The sequence below is a fragment of the Sarcophilus harrisii genome, chromosome 4 (assembly GCF_902635505.1).
Source record: "Sarcophilus harrisii chromosome 4, mSarHar1.11, whole genome shotgun sequence".
Taxonomy (NCBI): Eukaryota; Metazoa; Chordata; class Mammalia; order Dasyuromorphia; family Dasyuridae; genus Sarcophilus; species Sarcophilus harrisii.
The window spans coordinates 231,074,942-231,096,929 of record NC_045429.1 but is presented as its reverse complement, the minus strand read 5'-3'; the positions used below and the strand labels follow the sequence as shown (position 1 = coordinate 231,096,929).

At 33.8% G+C, this 21,988-nt stretch overlaps 1 protein-coding gene across 1 annotated transcript in view; it reads left to right on the top strand.

The window, feature by feature from the left end:
- MEI4 (meiotic double-stranded break formation protein 4) overlaps positions 1-21,988 on the top strand; it is a 194,168-nt gene that overhangs the window by 47,857 nt on the left and 124,323 nt on the right. The window contains exon 2 of the mRNA XM_031964608.1: positions 5,697-6,241. Coding sequence (XP_031820468.1) covers positions 5,697-6,241 — 545 coding nt within the window. The remainder of the gene's footprint in view (positions 1-5,696; positions 6,242-21,988) is intronic.

The following is a 21,988-nucleotide window of genomic DNA, read 5'->3' as shown; positions in this document are numbered from 1 at the left end:
GCCTACTTAATTTTTTTCTAAAGTTTTAACAGTTAATAGGAAAAAAGATATTCAGTGAAGAAAAAGACAGAAATATATATGTGGAGAGAGTTATAGAGAGAAAGAGAAGTAGAGGCAAAGGCTTGGAGAGGTAAGAAGGGAGAGGCGACAGTAAAGGAAGAGAAAGAAGCAATAAAATGATCAAAGTGATGGCATCCTGCAGGTAAAAATGGAATATAGTATATTCTACTAAGTAGTAGAAAGGTTAAGCCTGTAAAGGACACTGATCTATCTTGGAAGTTAGAACAAAGGAGGGGGATATGGATGAAAATATAGAATGGTTTTGAGATATGGGTTAAAGAATGGTGGGAATTCACTGTACATATTCCTTCACTAGCTATGAAGATCTTTTGGAATCCCAATTATGTCATATCCTTTATAATCTCTGTCTTTCAGTTTCATGTTCTCCACACATTATATATCTGCCTCTTCTTTTTCATTCAAATCTTTGATAGAAATCTTGAATCACAGAATCATAGAAGTGTAACTAGAAGTGACTTTAGATCACGAAATTAGAGATAATCTAGTCTGTAAAGTACGGACTAGCTCCCTGGAGGCCTTGGGGTCAGCCAAGTAAGGATGAATTAAAGTCCTTGATCTTTAGGGGGAGAAGTGAAAGATCTCTCCTGGATTTTGGAGTCCAGAGTTTCCAGCCTCTCTCCTCCTCTTCCTGCCACCAATTGCCTCTGGCTTTTCTCCTTCCGCCTTCCAGTCTTTACCTATGATTATCTTAACACCATTCAGCAAGCACAAATGGTGAGAGGAGCCATTTATCCAAACATATGCTAATAGAGTCATTATCTCACAACAAATAGGTAATTGGCCTTAAGTGCTCCGTTGGCTGATTCAAGCATACCTTTTTGGAGTTTCAGCCCTCTATATTAGTCCAACCTTGTTTATTTTATACAGATGAGGAAACTGAAACCTAGAAGAGTTAGTAAATATTGTATTCAAGTCTTGTTTCTGACTTTAAACTCAATGTTATTTTATTGTACCATATTGAATAGAGTAGGATCAATTGTATAGTTCTTGGGATGCTCCTTTGAGTATGACTCAATACTCTAATAGATCACTGGTCTTTTCAATTTGAATATTCTCTCCAAAAATGCAAATCACACATCAGTCTTTTCCTATGCCACTCTTTACTGATAAACTCGAGGTTTTTGCCATAGTATCTGCTCTGTGGTGATAGGTAAGGAATAGGGGGAGAGGTAAAGACAGAAGACCTTTTCAGCTTCTCTTAATGTTTAATTAGTACTCTTTGGGTGTCACAATTCAACTTCAGTTGACTCCATTTCTTTCTATCAAATAAAGGGGAAATTATAGATTATTTCTTCAAAAGCTTTTCCAAAATATATGTATAATGCTTCTTGAATGTTATCTTGGTAATCTATTTTAAGAACCCTGTGCAAAAACAAAATGAAGTTACTTTTGTTTTACTTCTTTTGAAGAATCAATCTTCATTTTTAAGTGCTACTGAACCATTAAGTCAACAGCAGCTATCGGAATTTGCCTGTATTCAAAGTTCACTTCATCATTATACTTTGAAGAATAGAATTATTAAATTTCTATATTATTACAGTTACTCACATGTTCCAGTCTCTTGCCCAGTTGCATTTCTCTTGTTCTCCAGGAGTTTTCAGAAATTATTGATTGAAGCTCTGCAATCATGTCTGCACATTCTTCCAAAATCTTGGGATGTAATTCATCTTGGCCCATAGAATAGAACTCATTGAAAGCAAATAGTTATTCTCTTTTTTATATCCTCATTTATCATTGGTTTTAATTTCTTTTTAACAATTTTCTTGTATATTTTCTATCTAAATTTTTTTGGGAAAGGCATAATAAGACTTAAATGGTTTCTTTGCAATGAATTATCTTTATTCCATCTATGCCAAGTAGTAATTCTTGGCATCTTTCTGTCTTTTGTAACTAAAAATATATTTAGAATTTCCCATTTACTGTTATAATGTTCTAACTCTTATTTTTATATGGCTATAACAGTATTGTACATTTTTTTGTGGTGAAATCATTTATATGAATTGTTAGAATTTTGTTCTTGATAGCATCTCTTCCCTATTATACTTCTTTTGTACAATTTTAGGTCATAGGATCTTCCTTTTTCTTTCTCTAAACTTATTGAAATTAAATATTATGAAGTCTAAGGTGTACAATAGGATAGTTGTGTTATCATAACCCAATTTTCCTCTTCCAAATGGTTTTTAAAATAGTAGATGAAAGGAATGCCATGGGGAAAAATATGCAGCTTTCAAAAAGAATTTTGAAAAAATGTTTATGCCATGGAATCTCAGGTTCCTGTCATTTTATTTCGAAAGCAACTTCATTATTGGTCAGAATTACTTTTGGATTAATAATTTCTTTCGATGTTTCCTTTATCTCTGGAAGTATAAAATTACCATTAAGCCAAAAATGTAACTGCCACACAATTGGTTAGCTGGGAAGTTCAATACTTAACCATTCTATATCTCTTTTTGTTTTTATAGATAATTTCCTTACCCTTTTTAAACTCTCTTCAGGTGGCTTTTAACATCAATATTTAGCTGAAATAGTTTTCTCTAAAGTTTCCCATTATTTCCCAATTGGCAAATCGAATGTGTTTTCCAGTCCTCATCTTATTAAATTACACTTATTAAACTCATGTCCATCATTTCCAAAATATATAGAGAATTGACTCTAATTTATAAGAAATCAAGCCATTCTCCAATTGATAAATGGTCAAAGGATATGAACAGACAGTTTTCAGATGATGAAATTAAAACTATTACTACTCATATGAAAGAGTGTTCCAAATCACTATTGATCAGAGAAATGCAAATTAAGACAACTCTGAGATACCACTATACACCTGTCAGATTGGCCAGAATGACAGGGAAAGATAATGCAGAATGTTGAGGGGATATGGGAAAAAGGACACTGATACATTGTTGGTGGAATTGTGAATACATCCAGCCATTCTGGAGAGCAATTTGGAACTATGCCCAAAAAGTTATCAAACTGTGCATACCCTTTGATCCAGCAGTGTCTCTACTGGGCTTATACCCCAAAGAGATCATAAAGAAGGGAAAGGGACCTGTATGTGCCAAAATGTTTGTGGCAGCCCTGTTTGTAGTGGCCAGAAGCTGGAAAATGAATGGATGCCCATCAATTGGAGAATGGTTGAGTAAATTGTGATATATGAATATTATGGAATATTATTGTTCTGTAAGAAATGACCAGCAGGACGAATACAGAGAGGATTGGCGAGACCTACATGAACTGATGCTGAGCGAAATGAGCAGAACCAGGAAATCATTATATTACCTCAACAACGATAATGTATGAGAGTGTATTCTGATGGAAGTGGATTTCTTCAACAAAGACAAGATCTAACTTAGTTTCAATTGATCAAGGATGGACAGAAGCAGCTACACCCAAAGAAAGAACACTAGGAAATGAATGTAAACTGCTTGCATTTTTGTTCTTCTTCCCAGGTTATTTATACCTTCTAAATCCAATTCTCCCTGAGCAACAAGAAAACTGTTCGGTTCTGCACATATATATTGTATCCAAGATCTACTGTAATCTATTTAACATGTATAGGACTGCTTGCCATCTTGGGGAGAGGGTAGAGGGAGGGAGGCGAAAAATTGGAACAGAAGTGAGTGCAAGGGATAATGTAAAAAATTACCCTGGCATGGGTTCTGTCAATAAAAAGTTATTTAATAAAAAAAAATAAAAAAAAGATAAACTAATGTCCAAAACTTTGTTCATAATTAGTCCCCTAATCTCTTCTGAACTTCTGTATTATAGTTCACAATACAATTATTCTTCTAGTCATTCAGGATCTCAGTGTGTCATCTTTATCTTACTCTATCCACATCCACCTCCAAGCCAACCAATTACCAAAACCTGTTGATTCTATGTTCACAGCTCTTTCATATATGTCCCCTCCTCTATTTTAACGCTGCTACCACCTTGGTAGAGGTCATTAATACTTTACATTTGTGCTTTTCCAGTAGCTTCCTTGTCTCAAATTTCTCCTCCCTTAGACCATCCTTTACTCAGCTATCAGTTATATTCCTAAAATGTAGATCTGACCAAGTGCCTTCCTTAATCAATAAACTCTACTGGCTTTCCATTTGTTCCAGGTTCAAATATAATGTCCTATGACATTTGCAGTCTTTTTTAACTTGTATCTTTGCCTTTCCAGTCTTAAACTTTACTCCTGTCCCTGTACTTTGCAAAGCAGTGGCATTCGCATCCTTGCTGTTTCTCATTGCCTGATTTTCTGTATTTTGCCTGGTTATTTCACATGCCTAGCATTTATTTCTTCTTTATGTCTGACTCTTGGATCCTTGGCTTCTTTCAGGTCTCAACTAATTTTCCATTTGGTGCAGTAAACTTTTCCTGGTCCTCCTTAGTGTTAATAACGTTGCTTTTCTTATTATATCCACCCCAGACATTCACATAGGGACTTTTTGTACTCAGGTTAGGGCAAAGTCTTCTTAGCTTGTATTGTTCTGATCAGCCACAGTCAGACACACTATACCATAACTCCAACATAATGTCATTTTGATTCTCTTTGAGAACAAAAGTACAACCAATAATATTCCTCTGAAAGTGTCTCCAGTTTATCCTTGTTTATTTTGTTTTGTTCATAGAACTTTATATGTTGCTTTCCCATCAGTACTTTCTCACCATTAGATTTTCTCTATGCAAATTGATAAAGTAGCTACAACTAAATAGAGATGTCTTCATGATGGTACCAAAGGATTATAGAGGGGTTAAGTGTCTTGTCCATGGCTACTTATGAAGTACTTATGAAGATAAGTACTTCAGTACTTATCAGTACTTGAAACAGTACCTGTATTGGTCTTCATGGACTCTAAAACTGCTTTCCTACTCATTAGATGTGAAACCTCTTTGTTTCTCCCCTAAGGAATAACTGAGCAGAGGAATAGACCTTTCAGAATATTTATACCTGTCTTTAAAAAATAGCATAACTATATGAATGAAAGCTGAATATAATTTTCTACTTCCAGAGACATTTGAGAGATTTTTTTAGATTGCATTGGTGAAAATTGTGAGTATTACAACATTTCTAGACATTTAAGGGAAATAGTGATTTTCTTTCTGTTATACCAATGAAGTAGCCTTTGTTTCATTCTTCCTTTGCTTTTTTATAAAGCCCTCTTAACAAACTAGTATGATCTAGACGAAACTGAGAATTACCTATAATGTAGTTCTGAAATTTTAAGTTGTGCTGAAGTTTAAATTGTGATGAAAATTGGAAAAGAATTAGAAATTAGATAGATGATATCAATGGATTAGAGTAAAAAGTGAAAGAAGAGATTGAGAAGCCACTGAGAATCCTATTTTCTTGTTTGTGAGGAAATATGAGGAATCATCACAACGTTTTTGCAGTGAAGATAAGAGTTTTCATTGCTGTCATTGTTATACTCACTTTTTTCATTATTTTATCTGCATATGTGTTTTACCTCTCCCCCCCACCCCCACAATATTAAGGCCATTGCTTTTAGTGGGTCATTCATTTTCCATTTTAGTTTAAGCAACAAATGGTTTGATCTTAAATCAAGAAACTTTAGGTATATAAGTAAACTATTGTTCAGTTATGTATTTTTTTTTTTCTGTTTCAGGAAATACAGCTGTTCCTCTGTCCTCTAAGGAGCTTGAATGTCCTGAGAACAACTCCAGTCAGCTGGAAGACTCTGGGTGTGATGTGTTAAGTGAAAATAGAACTGACCCTTCAGAACTGTCCCAGAATATTGAAGAAAGTTTTACTTCATCTTCTGAAAATTCTGTATATCAACCACCCATTGTGAAAAGCCATTATGCCCTCCAAGAAAAAACTTTATCATCTCATCTGCAATTTTTGCAACACGTTCTTGAACTGAAGAATTTAACAAAGTCTGGTAATTTGAAAACAGATTTAAACAAGTTTGAAAGCAGCTATTCCACAGTATCTGATTCTGTATTTCGGTTGCTTGATGATCTGATAAATTTTTACAGTGACTCTAAACTCCCTTTCTCAAACTTTTTGACAGAAGCAGTTTGTATTTTGACTAAGTTAATTGATGATTGTAATTTATCTAATCACATACTTAAAACATGTTTCAAGAAGTTGGAAGAATTTGAGAAAACTCTAGTTCAGATTATTTTAAAGAACAGCAGTATTAATCGGGTAAGTAGTATATTCTTACATTCTATAGAATTGAAATAAAATGTCAAGAATTAGTTTAACTGATATCCTGTTATATAAATCTATTTTTTGAAATGGATCTTCCTTATGGTTCAAAAGTCCTTCCTTTGCACCAGTCAATATATGCTGTTATACATTGCAGCCTAGAGCCTGCCAATTCACACAGGCCTGTGCTCTCTAGAAGATTGCTTATTCTAATGTTCTATTTACTGTTTTGTTGTTTTCATTTGTTAGTCATGTCCAATTCCTTGTCAGTTCTTTTAGGGCTTTGTTGGCAAAGATAGTGGAGTGGTTTGCCCTTTCCTTCTCCACCTACTTTTACATATGAGGAAATTGAGGCAGTTAAATGGCTTGCTCAGAGCCACACAGCTTATAAATGTTTGAGGCTAGGTTTAAACTCCAGTCTTCCTGACTCTAGGTCAATTGCTCTCTATGCTGTGCACCATTTAGTTGTCCATTCCCTTTACTACCTAAAAATAAACAATTCTCAAATCCTAAAAATTTAGTTTAATGACTCTGGAACATTCAAATCCCTTAGTTTGTGCTGTCATATTATGATTGATAGCTCCAAACTTATATTTGTTCTTTTACTCTCATTAGATTGTAACCTGTTGAAGTAAGAGACTATGTCTTCTTCATTTCCTTTGTTACTGCTCTAGTAATGAGTACTATGGTATATATATTAGGTGTTCTACAAACAGACTGATAGACAGTAGGAAACAAGCCATGCATAAAACATTGTATTTTATTTTTATCATTGAGCATTACTTGGAGGTGCAGAAATAAGCAAGTCCCAAATTCTATCCTGTTGTAATATTTATTTAGCCTGAGTCTCCCTCCACCCCTACTTAAAGATAGCATTATTTTCCTTCCTTTTATTATGTTGTTTTTTTCCTTGGTCTCTGCTTCCTTCCTTTGGGCAACATTAAATACTTTAATCTCTGGCCTTTTAAATTGACAACTAAGAAATAATAGAAGTGGATACAGAGGAATAAATTGTCTGTTTCAGCCTTATCTTCGAAATTATGTTTCACTCATATAAAGCTGGTATCTATTGATTTTTAAAATGTAATATTTTTATTTGCTTTTATTGAGTTCATAATCTATCTCTTAAGTAATTTTCATTTTTTGTATAAATATTCAAAATATTGACCACAGTTTTTAAAGATCTCTTCAGTTGATTTCTTTCTCTATCTGCATAGTTTTGTTTTGTTTGGGTTTTTTTTTTTTTGTAAATTATGGTATTATGGTGATAGACACTGTAGGAGAAGAAACAGCATGATAGTGCTTATGAAAATCACTTATGAAAATATTTGATTTTTTTGTAAAATCCTTTTTTTCCTTTTTTTCATATCATTTAGTTGTTTAAAATACCCATACAAAGTATAAGAACACAGGTCATGAAGATAATTGAATTTTTTTCAATCCTCTGAAAGAGGATGAAGTAGAGGAATTTCATTCATATAAAGCAATATAGATATTAATATCAGCACAGAAACAAATGCCAAAAGAAAACAAAACAGAAAAGGTGATAAGAAATTAAAAAAAAAACAAAACAAAAGAACAAATACTTTAAAGGCTACTCAAATGGCTTACAATTGTCTGAATACTTTCTTTAAGAATAGAATTAAAATATTCTGAAGTGAGGAGTACCACCACCCCTTTCCTCCAGATACTAGCTCTAATTGATAAGAAGTGATTAGTGATAATAATTCATAATCTGCTCTCAGTGTGTAGTCATATCATTGATTTGTTAAAGCAACCTCAAATACAATTCACAATTAAAATAAACATGAGTAAAATGCAATAATATTTACAGGCTTATTTGTTTAATGAGGTGTTAACTCTTTAACAATGGACAAAAGTAAAGACAGCAACTGTGGCTTTATAAAACTCCTTTCCTGGTAAAAATATCTATGGAACACAGTTATCATCTTAGCCAGTAGAAGTTTGATTTTCTTGACAGCTAGAGAGGCATACCAATGTATAAGCTCATTTGCAAAATATTGTAGAAGGGTGGAAAGGTGGGAGCCAGAAAGCAGAAGTAACTAGATAGGATTGAGGAGCATCATGGGATTATGTGACTTTCCCAGAGTCATACAAGTAGTAAATGTCTGAAACTACATTTGAAATCAGCTCTTCTTGACCCCAGACCCAATGCTGTATTTATCCTTCTCCTTCTGTCTCCAAAATAGTCAGTATGTTTTCTAGCTTCACTTTATTAGAACAAACCAAAATTCTTCTCTTTCTGAGAGTTCCAGGGGTATCCCCTGACTACTTACGATATCTCTTCTTTACTGCCACCAGCTTTGTTCTCTGTTCTAACAAAGTTCCCCAACCCCAATACTATTAAACACCAATGACTATGACTTTAGTTCCACTTAACCACTTAATATCAATGAGCTTACACAAAGAGATATTTACTCTGATAACATACCAATGTAGGAAGAATAAATATTTTCCTCCAGTACCTCAGGGGCATATTTCCGCTGATACCTTTTTGATCTCTGGGAAGAATAGACTCAGACTTAGTACAAATTCTACATAGTATTGATCATATTACATTCTGGTCCAAATCCATTATCACAACTTGATGAGTCCTCATCCTGTTGCCAAAGTTGATCCTTTATGGTATCAATACTATAAATATAGTAATAAACCTTGCAAGGACTCAACTGTCAGAATTCTGGACCTCAGGTAGCTCACTTTCCTGAAATTTCAAAACTAACAGGTAATTACTTCCAGTTTTCTTCACCTGAAATAAAAAGAATAGTGTTAATTCAGTAAATGATTTGGGACCTATATCCAAGTGTTGAACTTGGAAGGATAGTCCTAGGTTTGTCCCTGAAAAGAAGCCAGATCAATGGGAAACAAAGATACTGAGCTTTGGTTAGACCTTTAAAATGTACCGCCAGACAATCATAGGCTTCTTAATAGGATTTCATTACTGCCTCTCCCCCTCCTTCTCCCTCCACCCATGAAGTGTTAATTGAGGGGGGAGGGTCATGAGATGTGGAATGATCTAATTTCTTCTGCTGTGAAGTATCACACTAAAAATTGTACTTAGCTCCATTCTTATCTGATTCTTCCTCCTTTTCACCTAGTTTGGTTGGTACCTCCCCCTCCTCCTCTTTCTTCTTTTTCCTCATTCTAACACTTACATAATTTCCTAAAGCCAACTGTATTAAATTATAAGTATTAAGTATGTCTTTGAAAATTGAGTCAGGTCCATTTTTATTGCAGAATTGACAAAGATCCTCTCCTTCTAATTTCTACTCCATTGAGTTTGGATTAGAATTGTAGTATTCATCTATTTACTCTCCTACTAATTTCTACTTGTCTAGATCCAATTCTTTTTCCATAGAAAACCAAGGACATATGTGCTTAACAGTTTCTAAAAGTTCAGTGATCTACTCCAAAATTATAATCAAACCTTGGCTTTTCATAACCTTGATAGTGCTCTCTAAACATTTTCCTTGAACAGAAACAGAAAGCTGTTTTCTAAACATCTATCCCATCTTAGCTGACATTCTACTTTAACTCTTTTAACAAAATTTCTTTGTTGTATTCACCCTGATTTCTGGGTTGAGAAGACTTTTCTACTGGATTCAGGATCAGAGGCTTTTCCACTGAGATCAGAGTCCTATCAGTCCCACGTTCAGGGTGCCAAAATGTGATGTTCTCTTCTTTTTTATAATATATGATTGTTCTCTATGGGAGCAGGTTTCTTTGGGAAGTTTTCTGGAGTCAGCCCTAGTTTCAGTTCAAAAAAGGTGCAAACCCAAGCACACAAGCATTGCTTCCATCAATTCCACTTAGTACCTTGTTTCAAGTTCTGGCCCATAACATCTCCTTGTAGGATCACATCAATCATACTGAACCATGCTAAATTAGATAATTATTGTCTCTATCAATGCTAATGACTTAACACTTTGTAAGGATTCCAACAAAGTCCATATTTGGGTGAGTAGTATGAGGGGAAGAAATGCATTTAATGTGAAGGTAAAAAAGGGATGATTTGATGACAATACATGGGTTGGGAATAATATCAAATGTATAAGCTTCAAAGACTAAAAGAATGGAACCCTGTACAGAAATAGGAAAAATTGATACGATATGGGAGGAAGAAATAAGAAATATTTTCTTGTTTGGACATGTTAAATTTGAAATGTGTAATTCATGATATGGAACTCTGAAGCTTAGGCAAGATCTGCCTCCTAGAATTTTTCACTTTTTAGGATTCAACTCAAGCATCAATTTTTAGATGAAGGCTTTCTCATAATCCTCTACTGTTAATGATCCCTGCCCTTCCTTGAAGTTAGCCAGTTGGTATATGGATAGAGTCCTGGGTTCAGAATCAGAAAGACCTGAGCTCAGATTTAGTTTTAGACGCTTAATTAACTATATAACCTGTGCCAAGTATTAATTTGCCTCAGTTTTCTTAACTATAAAATGGGGATATTATTATCACTTTCCTGGGTTGTTGTGAGGAACAAATGAGAATATTAGTAAAGTGTTTAGCACAGTGTTCTGTTTGGCATATAGTGGATGCTTAATGTTTGTTTCTCTCCTTTCTTATCTTATTTAATGGTGCTAGGATCTGATATAGAGATATGAGTCATATATGTACAGATGATAGTGAAATCCATGAGAACCAGCCAGATCACCACCAAGTGATTGAGTATTGGGAAAAAAAGAGAAGAGGACCCAGAACAGACTCTTGAACTACTCCCACTATTAGGAAGGGATATTATGTGGGTGATGATCCAGCAAAAGAGAAGAAAAAAACCTAATATGAATGCTAATTGTAATCAGTAACCAAAATAGGGACCTTGACAGTAATGAGAAGTTGAAATCACTCAAGACTTTCATGTTATTTAGAGAGACAATTGTAAAAATGGTGTATGGTGTGGTAAGGTTAATCTAGGTTGAGAATTTTCATTCAACAGGCATAGTCCTAAAGAGGGTAAATAAAAGTTTATTACTGCTTAGAACCTTGATTTAAATAAAACACAAGAAAAGAGAAAACTCTTAGGGCAAAAGTGATAAATATAACTATGAAAATCAAACAGAATAAGAACATACATAATCATCACTCTGAGGACACACCAGCAACTAAATTCCTTGGCTGAGAGGACAGCCACAGCTATTCAGAGTCTGAGGACAGCCACAGCTATTCAGAGTCTGGAGTGGGAACCACTGCTAGGTAAGTTTGTACAAGACTTCCTAGACCAAATCCTCAGTCTCTTTCCATTAAAGGGTTTTTATAGGTTGAGAACAAAGAAGGCACAATGCTAAGTATTCTCATTTGATATGTGATTCTTGAGACATAGTCTCCTCCCAGAAACATAAGACCCCATTACAAGAGGCCTACCAAAGAGAGTATATGTTCATTATTTTAGAGGGATTGTGTTTGTACAAGGTACTGGCCAGGTTCTATACCTATTTATATGCATAGATAATTTTCAACATATACCCTTGCAAAAACTTATATTCCAAATTTTTTTCTTTCTCCTTTCACCCCTATTTCCTCCCCTAAATGGCAAGTAATCCAAAATATGTTAAATATATGCAATTCTTCTCTCTATATACATACAATTATCATGCTTCACAAGAAAAAAATAAGATTAAAAAGGAAAAAAAAATGAGGAAAAAAAATGCAAGCAAACAGCAACAACAAAAGTGAAAATACTATGTTGTTATCCACACTCAGTTCCCACAGTCCTTTCTCTGGCTGCAGATGGCTCTCTTTATCACAAGGGTTCTTCTCACTGTTGAAAAGAGCCACGTCCATCAGAATTGATCATCATATAATCTTGTTATTGCTCTCTATCTACAATGTTCTCCTGATTCTACTCACTTCACTGAGCATTAGTTTATGTAAGTCTTTCCCAGTGTTTCTGAAATTATCCTGCTGATCATTTCTTAAAGAAAAATAATTTAAAATTGGAACAAGAGGTTTGGCAATTGTTAATGCTGTAAAGTTACCCATGTATATATCCTGTAAATAAAAGGCTATTAAATAAAAAAAAAAAAAGAAAAAAAAGAAAAATAATTTGCCATTATATTTATATGCCATAACTTATTCAGTCATTCCTCAACTGATGTGCATCCAATCATTTTCCAGTTCCTTGCCATTACTAAAAGGGCTATTCCAAACATTTTTGCACATGTCGGTCCTTTTTCCTTTATTACTAACTCTTTGGGATACAGAGCCAGTAATGGCATTGCTAAGTCAAAGGGCAGATGCACTTTGATAGCCCTTTGGGCATAGTTCCATATTGCTCTCCAGAATGGTTAGACACTTTCACAGCTCCACCAACAATGAATTAGTGTCCCAGTTTTCCCACATGCCCTTCAGCATTTATCCTTATCTTTTCCTATCATTTTAGCAAAGAGGTATGTAATGGCACCTCAGAGTTGTCTTAATTTGCATTTCTCAGATTAATAGTGATTTAGAGCATTTTTTTTGACTAGAAATTGTTTTAATTTCTTCATGTAAAAATTGTTCACATCCTTTGACCATTTATGAATTGGAGAATGTCTTGTATTCTTATAAATTTGAAATTCTATACTTCATGAATTTGTATGTCATCCTTGTACAAAAAGCCATGCTCTAGTTTCAATTTTAGCATATGTGCTGCTGAAACAAGCATTATTTTTCTTTTTTTCCTTAAAAAAGGTATTTTTTACATGAAATGACTTTTTGAAAGGAGGAAGGTACTAGGAGAAATTCTATTATGTAAAAAAAAAAAAAATTGAATTTGGTATTAGATGCATTTCAATGAGGGAAAAAAAATCAGCACTATGTTTGCTCAGCACTCCTTGAACTTCATTATTGTCTTGGTTGACCTGCAGGGAAGTGAAACTGGCCTCAAATGCTATTGCTTTTGGTCATGGGCAGCTCCTCCACAGCACAGTGGATAATGCACTGGATTGTCAAGTTGGAGCCCTCTATGCTGAGATCAGTAGGCAGTTCCTGCAAAACTGTGCAGTTGTAGTGTACATTTTCCTAAAATAGTCATATTAGAAGGGGCATGAAGCAGTTGGTGTACTCAGCAGGAGAAAAACCAGCAGGAGCACAAGCAACAGTGGTGGCATGAGCAGCAGCAAGTGAGAACCAGGTGAAGATGGCAGTGACGTTGGTGGAGAACTCAGAACTCCTGTCAGTCCTAAGCCCTCAGGTGGTTGCCAGAGCCCTGGGCTGGGGAAGATACACATCATCTTAGCTTTATTCTCCACATCCAAACCTTCCCTTCCACCACCTGCCTCCCTATCCCCCAAGGTTGGACAGTGTGAGGTGGGGAAAGAGTATAGAAATCATGGGTCTTCTCAGAAAATGAGTTGGGTGAAAAAGAAAGGTCCCTGCCTAGAGGCTGGGCTGGACTGGGCTGATTTGTTTCTCTGCAACGGGAAACCTTACTTCCCCTTTGAGGAAGTGAGTGGGGAAGGAGGACTAACTTATGGACTGGATACACACACACACACACGCACACACACACACACACACACACACACACACACACACACACTTTTGTTTTTTGCTGTTTTCTCCACTCATTGTATCTTCTGGAACCAGAAGTATTTTCAGAAGATTTTTCTGACCCTTGAATTGAGGTAAAACTGAGGAAAAGAAGAAGAAAATTACACTATCAAATAAGGAATAGACATATGGACCAACATTTGAAGTATATATGATATATTAGAGAATTTGAAATTGGCTATTGGACAGTGAGGTAGCACAGTAGATATTAGGTCAAATCTGAATTCAGACACTTAGTTGTGTAACACCTGGGCAAGCCATAACCCTATTTACCTCAAGTCCTCATTTATAAAATGATCTGGAAGAGAAAAAAGATAAACCATTTCAATATGTTTTTCAAGAAAATCACAAATGCATACACAAAGAATTAAACATGACTGAAATGACTGGAAAATAAAATATTTTGTTTATTTAATTATTTAGTGTTATCTTTTTATATGGTATCACCAGGTTTTAGTGTATTTTAAGTTATTAAAGCTTTGATCAACTACTTAAACAACTAAATCTTAAAATTGCAATAGGAATTTTAAAACATCCCACATAAATATTCCTTGATAATTATTTTAGATATCTCATAATTTGCATATATACTTTGCATTATTATATGTCAGTATCTTTGCCAAGAAAACCTCAAATGGGATCACAAAGAGTCAGACACAACTGAAATGACTGAACAATAATACTGAACAAGACTTGCATTCATGATATAAAGCCTATTTGGTCATAGTATATGATCTCTGTGATGTATTGTTGTAATCTCCTTGCTAGTTTTTTATTTAAAATCTTACAATCAGTTTTCATTAGGGAAATCAATCTATGTTTTTGTTGTTTTTTATTCTCAGTGGTTTAGGTATTAAAACCATATTTAGGTCATTAAAGAAATTTGGTAGGGACTTGTCATTTACCTCTTTTTTCACAAAGTTTTCATGGTATTGAAATAAATCGTTTTGTAAATTTTTGGTAGAATTAGCTTCTAAGTCATTTGATCCTGTTAGCCAACCTCTTTAGAATTTCTGACAAAATGGAGAAATTAATGGTTTTATTTATTAGTCCAGTATTTTTCTGTTTTTTTAACTTTCACTTTCATTAATTTCTCCATTTTTTCAGAAATTATATTTTCTTATTTAATTGGGGATTTTTAATTTATTTTTTCTATTTTGAATTGCATACCCAACTATTTCTCTATTTTATTTGTGCAAATATTTAGAGAACAAAATTTTCCCTAAGTATTATTTTCACTACACACTACATATGTTGGCATATTATTTCATTGTTGCCATTATCTTTTTGGAAGTTATTAATTTCTTCTATGATTTGTTCTTTTACTCAATCATTCTTTAGTATTAGATTATTTAGTTTCCAATTAATATTTTATCTCTGCTCTAAAAGCATCTTTGTGGAATATAATTTTATTGTATTATGTTTCCAAAAAAAAATGCATTCAAATTTTCTGCTTTTTAGAATTTATTTATGTATTTTTGTGCTAATTTATGGGCAATTTTTATAAAAGTACCATGTGTACAACTAAGAAAAAATGAATTTATTTCTATTCCCATTTGATTTTCTCCAGAGTTCTATCATATCAAAATTTTGCAAAATACAATTCAACTTCTTTTATATTGAAATTTATCTAGTTCTTAGGTGAATAAATTGAGGATCACCTCTATATAGTTTTAAGTATTTATTTCCTTTAGTATTCATTTAGATTTCCTTTTAAGAATTTAGATGATTTGTCATTTGATGCATATTTGTTTAATATTGATATTATTTATTTATGGTACTTTTTTTTTTTTTTTTTTTTTTTTTTTTTTTTTTTTTTTTTAGTAAACTGTAGTTTCCTTGATGATCTCTTTTGATTGGGTCTATTTTTGCATTAGCTTCATCTGAGATAGTAATTGCTACTCCTGACTTTTTACTTCCACTTCTGTTACAAGTATGTTTCCTGTAAATAATATTTTGTTGAAATCTGGTTTCTAATTCATTATGCTAATTCCATTTTATGGATGATTTCAACCCATTCACATTCAGTTGATTGCTCACTGTGTAATTACCTTAATCTTATTCTCTTCTGTTTATACTTCTTTCTTCTCTTTTTTATATTTCTTCCTCTGAAGTCTGTTTTAGTTCTAATCACTGCTTCTCTTGCTTAGCCTCCTTTCTTTTCTTTTTTTTTTTAATATAGTTTTTTATTTACAAGATATATATGCATGGGTAGTTTTTTTTTAACTTTGACAGTAGCCAAAACTTTTGTTCCAAATTTTCCCTTCCTTCCCCCACCCCCTCCCTCAGATGGCAGGTAGACCAATATTTGTTAAATATGTTAAAGTTTTTGTTAAATACAATATATGTATACATATCCATACAATTATTTTGATGAAAGAGAAGAATCAGATCAATAATGATCTCTAGTTCTTCTTTCATCATAAATTCCTTCCTTTTCCACAGGTCTGAGAGGTAAACTATCCCATATTCTTCTAATTTATTTATAATCTCATTCTTTGTGCCTAGATCATGAACCCATTTTGACCTTATCTTGGTGTACAGAGTTAAGTGTGGGTCAGTTGCCTAGTTTCTGCCATACTAATTTCTGATTTTCCCAGCAGTTTTTGTCAAACAGTGAATTCTTATCCAAACAGCTGGGGTCTTTGGGTTGGTCAAACACTAGATTACTAAGGTTATTGACTATTTTGTCCTTTGAACCTAATCTATTCCACTGATCAACTAGTTTATTTCTTAGCCAATACCAAATGGTTTTGGTGATCACTGCTTTAAAATATAGTTTTAGATTTGGTACAGAAAGGCCAGCTTCATTTGATTTTTTTTTCATTAATTCCCTTGAAAGTCTTGACCTTTTGTTTTTCCAGATGAATTTTGTTGTTATTTTTTCTAGGTCATTAAAATATTTTTTGTGAGTCTGACTGGTATAGCACTAAATAAATAGATTAGTTTATGTAGTATTATCATCTTTATTATATTTGCTTGACCTATCCAAGAGCACTTAATACTTTTCCAATTAGTTAGATCTGACTTCATTTGTATGGAAAGTTTTTTGTAGTTTTGCTCATATAGTTCCTGACTTTCCCTTAGTAGATAGATTCCCAAATATTTTATTCTATTGGCAATTATTTTAAATGGAATTTCTCTTTGTAATTCTTAATTGTTGGATTTTGTTAGTGATATATAAGAATGATATATAAGAATGCTGATAACTTATGTGGATTTATTTTGTATTCTACAACGTTGCTAAGGTGTGGATATTTCTAATAGCTTTTTAGTAGAATCTCTGCGGTTCTCTAAATATACCATCATATCATCAGCAAAGAGTGATAATTTGGTTTTGTCATCACCTACTCTAATTCCTTTAATTTCTTTCTCATCTCTTTTTGCCGAAGCTAGCATTTCTAATACAATATTGAATAGTAATGGTAATGGTGCGCAACCTTGTTTCACTCCTGATCTTATTGGGAATGATTCCAGTTTATCCCCATTACATATAATGCTTATTGATGGTTGTAAATAGATGCTACTGATTATTTTAAGGAAAAGTCCATTTATTCCTATACTCTCAAGTGTTTTTAATAGGAATGGATGTTGGATTTTATCAAATGCTTTTTTTGTATCTATTGAGATGATCGTATGGTTTTAATTTGATTATAGATATTGTCATTTACTTTAATAGTTTTCCTAATATTGAACCAGCCCTACATTCCTGGTATAAATCCTACTTCATCATGGTGTATTATCCTGGGGATAATTTTTGTAGTCTTTTTGCAATATCTTATTTAAGATTTTAGCATCAATATTCATTAGAGAGATTGGTCTATAGTTTTATTTTTCTGTTTTCAACCTATCTGGTTTAGGTATCAGTATCATGTCTGTGTCAAAAAAGGAATTTGGTAGGAGTCCTTCATTCCCTATTTTTTCAAATAGTTTATATAACATTGGAATTAATTGTTTTTAAAATGTTTGGTAGAAATCACATGTAAAACCATCTGGTCCTGAAGATTTTTTCTTAGGGAGTAGAATAGCTTGTTCTATTTCTTTTTCTAAAATGGGACTATTTAAGCAATTTACTTCCTCCTCTGTTGATCTGAGAAGCCTATATTTTTGGAGGTAGTCATCCATTTCACTTAGGTTATCAAATTTATTGGTATAACGTTGGGCAAAGTAACTCCTTATTATTGCTCTAATTTCCTCTTCATTAGTGGAAAATTCTCCCTTTTCATTTTTAAGACTAACAATTTGATTTTCCTCTTTACTTTTTCTAATCCAATTTACCAAAGGTTTATCTATTTTATTGTTTTTTTCATAAAACCAACTCAGTTTTATTTATAATTCAAGTTTTTTTTTAAATTTTCAATATTATTAATTTCTCCTTTTAATTTTAGAAATTCAAGTTTAGTATTTGATTGGGGGTTTTTAATTTGGTCTTTTTCTAGCTTTTTAAGTTCCAAGCCCAATTAATTGATCTTTTCATTCTCTATTTTATTCAAGTAAGCCTGTAAAGATATAAAATTTCCCCTTGTTACCACTTTGCTGCATCCCACAGGTTTTAGTATGTTGTCTTATTGTTGCCATTCTCTTGGGTGAAATTATTAATTGTGTCTATGATTTGCTATTTCACCCAATCATTCTTTAGGATGAGATTATTTAGTTTCCAATTACTTTTTGGTCTATTTACCCCTAGCTTTTTGTTGAATGTCATTTTTATTGCATTGTGATCTAAAAAGAATGCATTTACTATTTCTGCCTTTCTGCATTTAATTTTGAGGTCTTTACGTCCTAAAATACGGTCAACTTTTGTATAGGTTCCATGAACTGTTGAGAAGAAAGTGTACTCCTTTCTGTCACCATTCAGTTTTCTCCAAAGATCTATTATACCTAACTTTTCTAATATTCTCTTTACCTCTTTGACTTCTTATTTATTTTGTGGTTTGCTTTATCCAATTCTGAGAGTGCAAGGTTGAGATCTCCCACTATTATAGTTTTGCTGTCTATTTCTTCTTACAACTTTCTTAACTTCTTCTTTAGGAAGTTAAATGTTATACCACTTGGTACATATATGTTTACTATTCATATTGCTTCATTGTCTATTCTACCCTTAGCAAGATATAGTTTCCTGACTTATCTCTTTTAATTAGATCAATTTTTGCTTTTGCTTGATCTGAGATAAAGATGGCTACCCCTGCTTTTTTGACTTTATTTGAAGCATAATAGATTTTGCTCCAGCCTTTTACCTTTACTCTGTATGTATCACCTTGCTTTAAATGTGTTTCCTGTAAACAACATATTGTAGGGTTCTGGCTTTTGATCCAGTCTGCTATCTGCCTCTAATTTATGAGAGAGTTCATCCCATTCACATTTACGGTTAAAACTACTAATTTTGTATTTCCTGCTATCTTATTATCCCCAGATTATGCCTTTCTTTTTCTCCCCCCCCCTTACTCCCCTCTCTAGTCCCCCTTACTCCCCTCTCTAGTATTAAACTTATGGGCACCACTCTCCTCACAAAGCGAGAGCTTTCTTTTTCTTTTTTTTCTCCTTCTTTAGAATCCCTCCCCCCCCCTTTGAGTCCCTTCCCCTTTCTTATACCTTTCCCTTATTACTCTTTTCTTGTTCCCTTTTCCTCTCTTACTTTTTAATCAGGTGAGAGAAATTTCTCTGTAAACCAAATATGTCAATTATATTCTCTTTGAGCCAAATCTAATGAGAGTAAGATTCACACAATATTCCTCTCCTTCCCTAAATTCCTTCAAATATGATGTTTCCTTTGCTTCTTCTTGGGACGCAATTTCCCTCTTTTTATCTCTCCTTTTCACTTTTTCTGATCCAATCCCCTTTCCTTTTAATTAGACACACTTTTTATATGCCTGTAACAGAAATACAATTCTCAAGATTTCTTTTTACTTTTTTCTGCTTCTCTTGAGTCCTATAATTGGAGGTAATTTTTTTTTTTTTTTTTTTTTTTTTTTTGTTTCGCTCTGGTTTTTTCATTAGAAACAAATGGAATTCACTAGTTTCATTAAATGTCCATCTTCTTCCCTGGAAGATAATGCTCAGCTTAGCTAGGTAGTTTATTCTTGGCAGCATTCTAAGTTATTTTGCCTTTTGGAATATAAGATTCCAGGCCCTTCAATCCTTTAACGTGGAAGCAGCTAGATCCTGAGTGATCCTAAATATCCTCAGTATTTAAATTGTTTCTTTCTGGCTGCTTGTGATTTTTTTCCCTTAGTCTGGTAGTTCTGAAATTTAGCCACAATATTCCTTGGGTTTTTTTTATTTTAGGGTCTTTTTCAGAAAGTGTTTGATAAATTCTTTTAATGCCTATTTTACCTTCTGATTCTATTATCTCTGGGCTGTTCTCTTTGATGATTTCCTGTAAAATAGTATCTAGGCTCTTTTCTTTTCATCATAATTTTCAGGAAGTCCAATAATTCTCAGATTATCTCTCCTAGATCTATTTTTCAGGTCTGTTGTTTTTCCAAGTAGATATTTAACATTTTTTCTCTAATTTTTTTATTTTTTTTTGGTTTTGCTTGACTGATTCTTGGTGTCTCAATGAATCATTCATTTCTATTTGTTCAGTTCTGATTTTTATTGAATTATTTTCTTCATTAGCTTTTTTAAAATTTCTTTTTGTATATTCCAATTGAGGATTTAAGTTAATTGTTTTGCTCTGTGAATTTTTTTCCATTTCACTAATTTTTTTTTTTACTGAGTTATTTTCTTTTTTCAATTCACAAATCCAACTTTCCTGGGAGTTTTTTTACCTTTTCCAATTCACAAATTCTGTTTCCCTGCACTCCCTGGTAAAAGTTCTTTACCTTTTCCTATTAACATTTCAGGAAGTTGGTTTCCTTTTCCACTTTATCAAATTTTTCTTTAAGTGAATTATAAGCTTTTTCGGTACTTTCTTGCAGAGCTTCTCTTTCCTTTCCCCATTTTTCTTCTAGCTCTTTTAAAAGATTTTTTATATTTTCTTCTAGGAGAGCATTGTGTGGTTAGGACCAAATTGGATCCCCCTTTTGGAGTTTTGTCTGGAGACTGCTAATAGTCTCCTCCAGGTTGAAAACCTGCTCTCTTTCTGTATAGAAGCTTTTGATTGTTAGTGTACGCTTGGCTTTTTAAATCATTTTATAAACGCCATTATGGTCTGCCTTCAAGGTGAGGAGATTACCAGTTTCCTCTGCAGAGCAGGGCTATCTAGATGAGCAGTAGCTGTCCTGCAAATGAGCTGCTAAGGGTGGCTGAGCTGTGGAAGTGCCCTAGGAAGAGCCCTGCACTGGAAATATTTCTGCCCTGGAAAGCACAGCTGTGCTGGGGAAGTTCTATTGCCCTGGGCAAAGCCCCACCCCCCCACTCCCTCCTGTCCCTGCTGTGCAGATTAGAGGCTGCCCCAGGCTGAGGCTCCTGCCTTGCAGAAGTGTGACTTCCCTGGGCAAAAACCCCATGCTGCAGAATTCGGCTACACAGCTGTGCTGTGGTCTGTGCTGATTCACTTCCATTGCTGTGTGGGTGTAGCCATATCCTGTTAGATTCTGGCGTTTTTTGGAATATACTCTAACTTTGGTATTTATGTAACTTCTCTGCTGATCTACTGCTTTGCAACCAAAGCAGAGCGGCCAACCTGTGGTAGAGTCCTCCTTGTAAAATCTCCACCCACACGGAGTCCACCCCTGCCCCAGTTTGCTCAGTGTGCTAGCTTCTGGTTATATGTTCCTGCCTGTGCTAGCCTGTTCCCACCCATGAGGACAAACCTTTTCCGGTGATCTTCCAGATTATCTTCAGCTGGTAAGTTGTTGTACTTCCAGTATTCATGGATTTTACCAGTCAAGCACTATTTTTGAGGCTGAATTTGGTAATTAGTAGTGAGGGTATGAGAGGAACTTAGAATGCCAAGTGTGCTTCTCCACTATCTTGGCTCCACCCACCTCCCTTCTTTTCCTTGTACTCCCTCTCTCCCTAATGCCTTAAAAGCCAATTTCTTCACCCACTTCATTGTTGGTAATGTTGATTTCTATATACAACTGTGTGTATGTGTGTATATGCAAATATACATTATGCTTATACATATGTGTATATATATATATATATATACATATACACAATTACATATATATGTATGAGTTGTATAGATACATATGTGAATGCATAAATAGTTAGCTAGGTGGAACAGTAGATAGAGT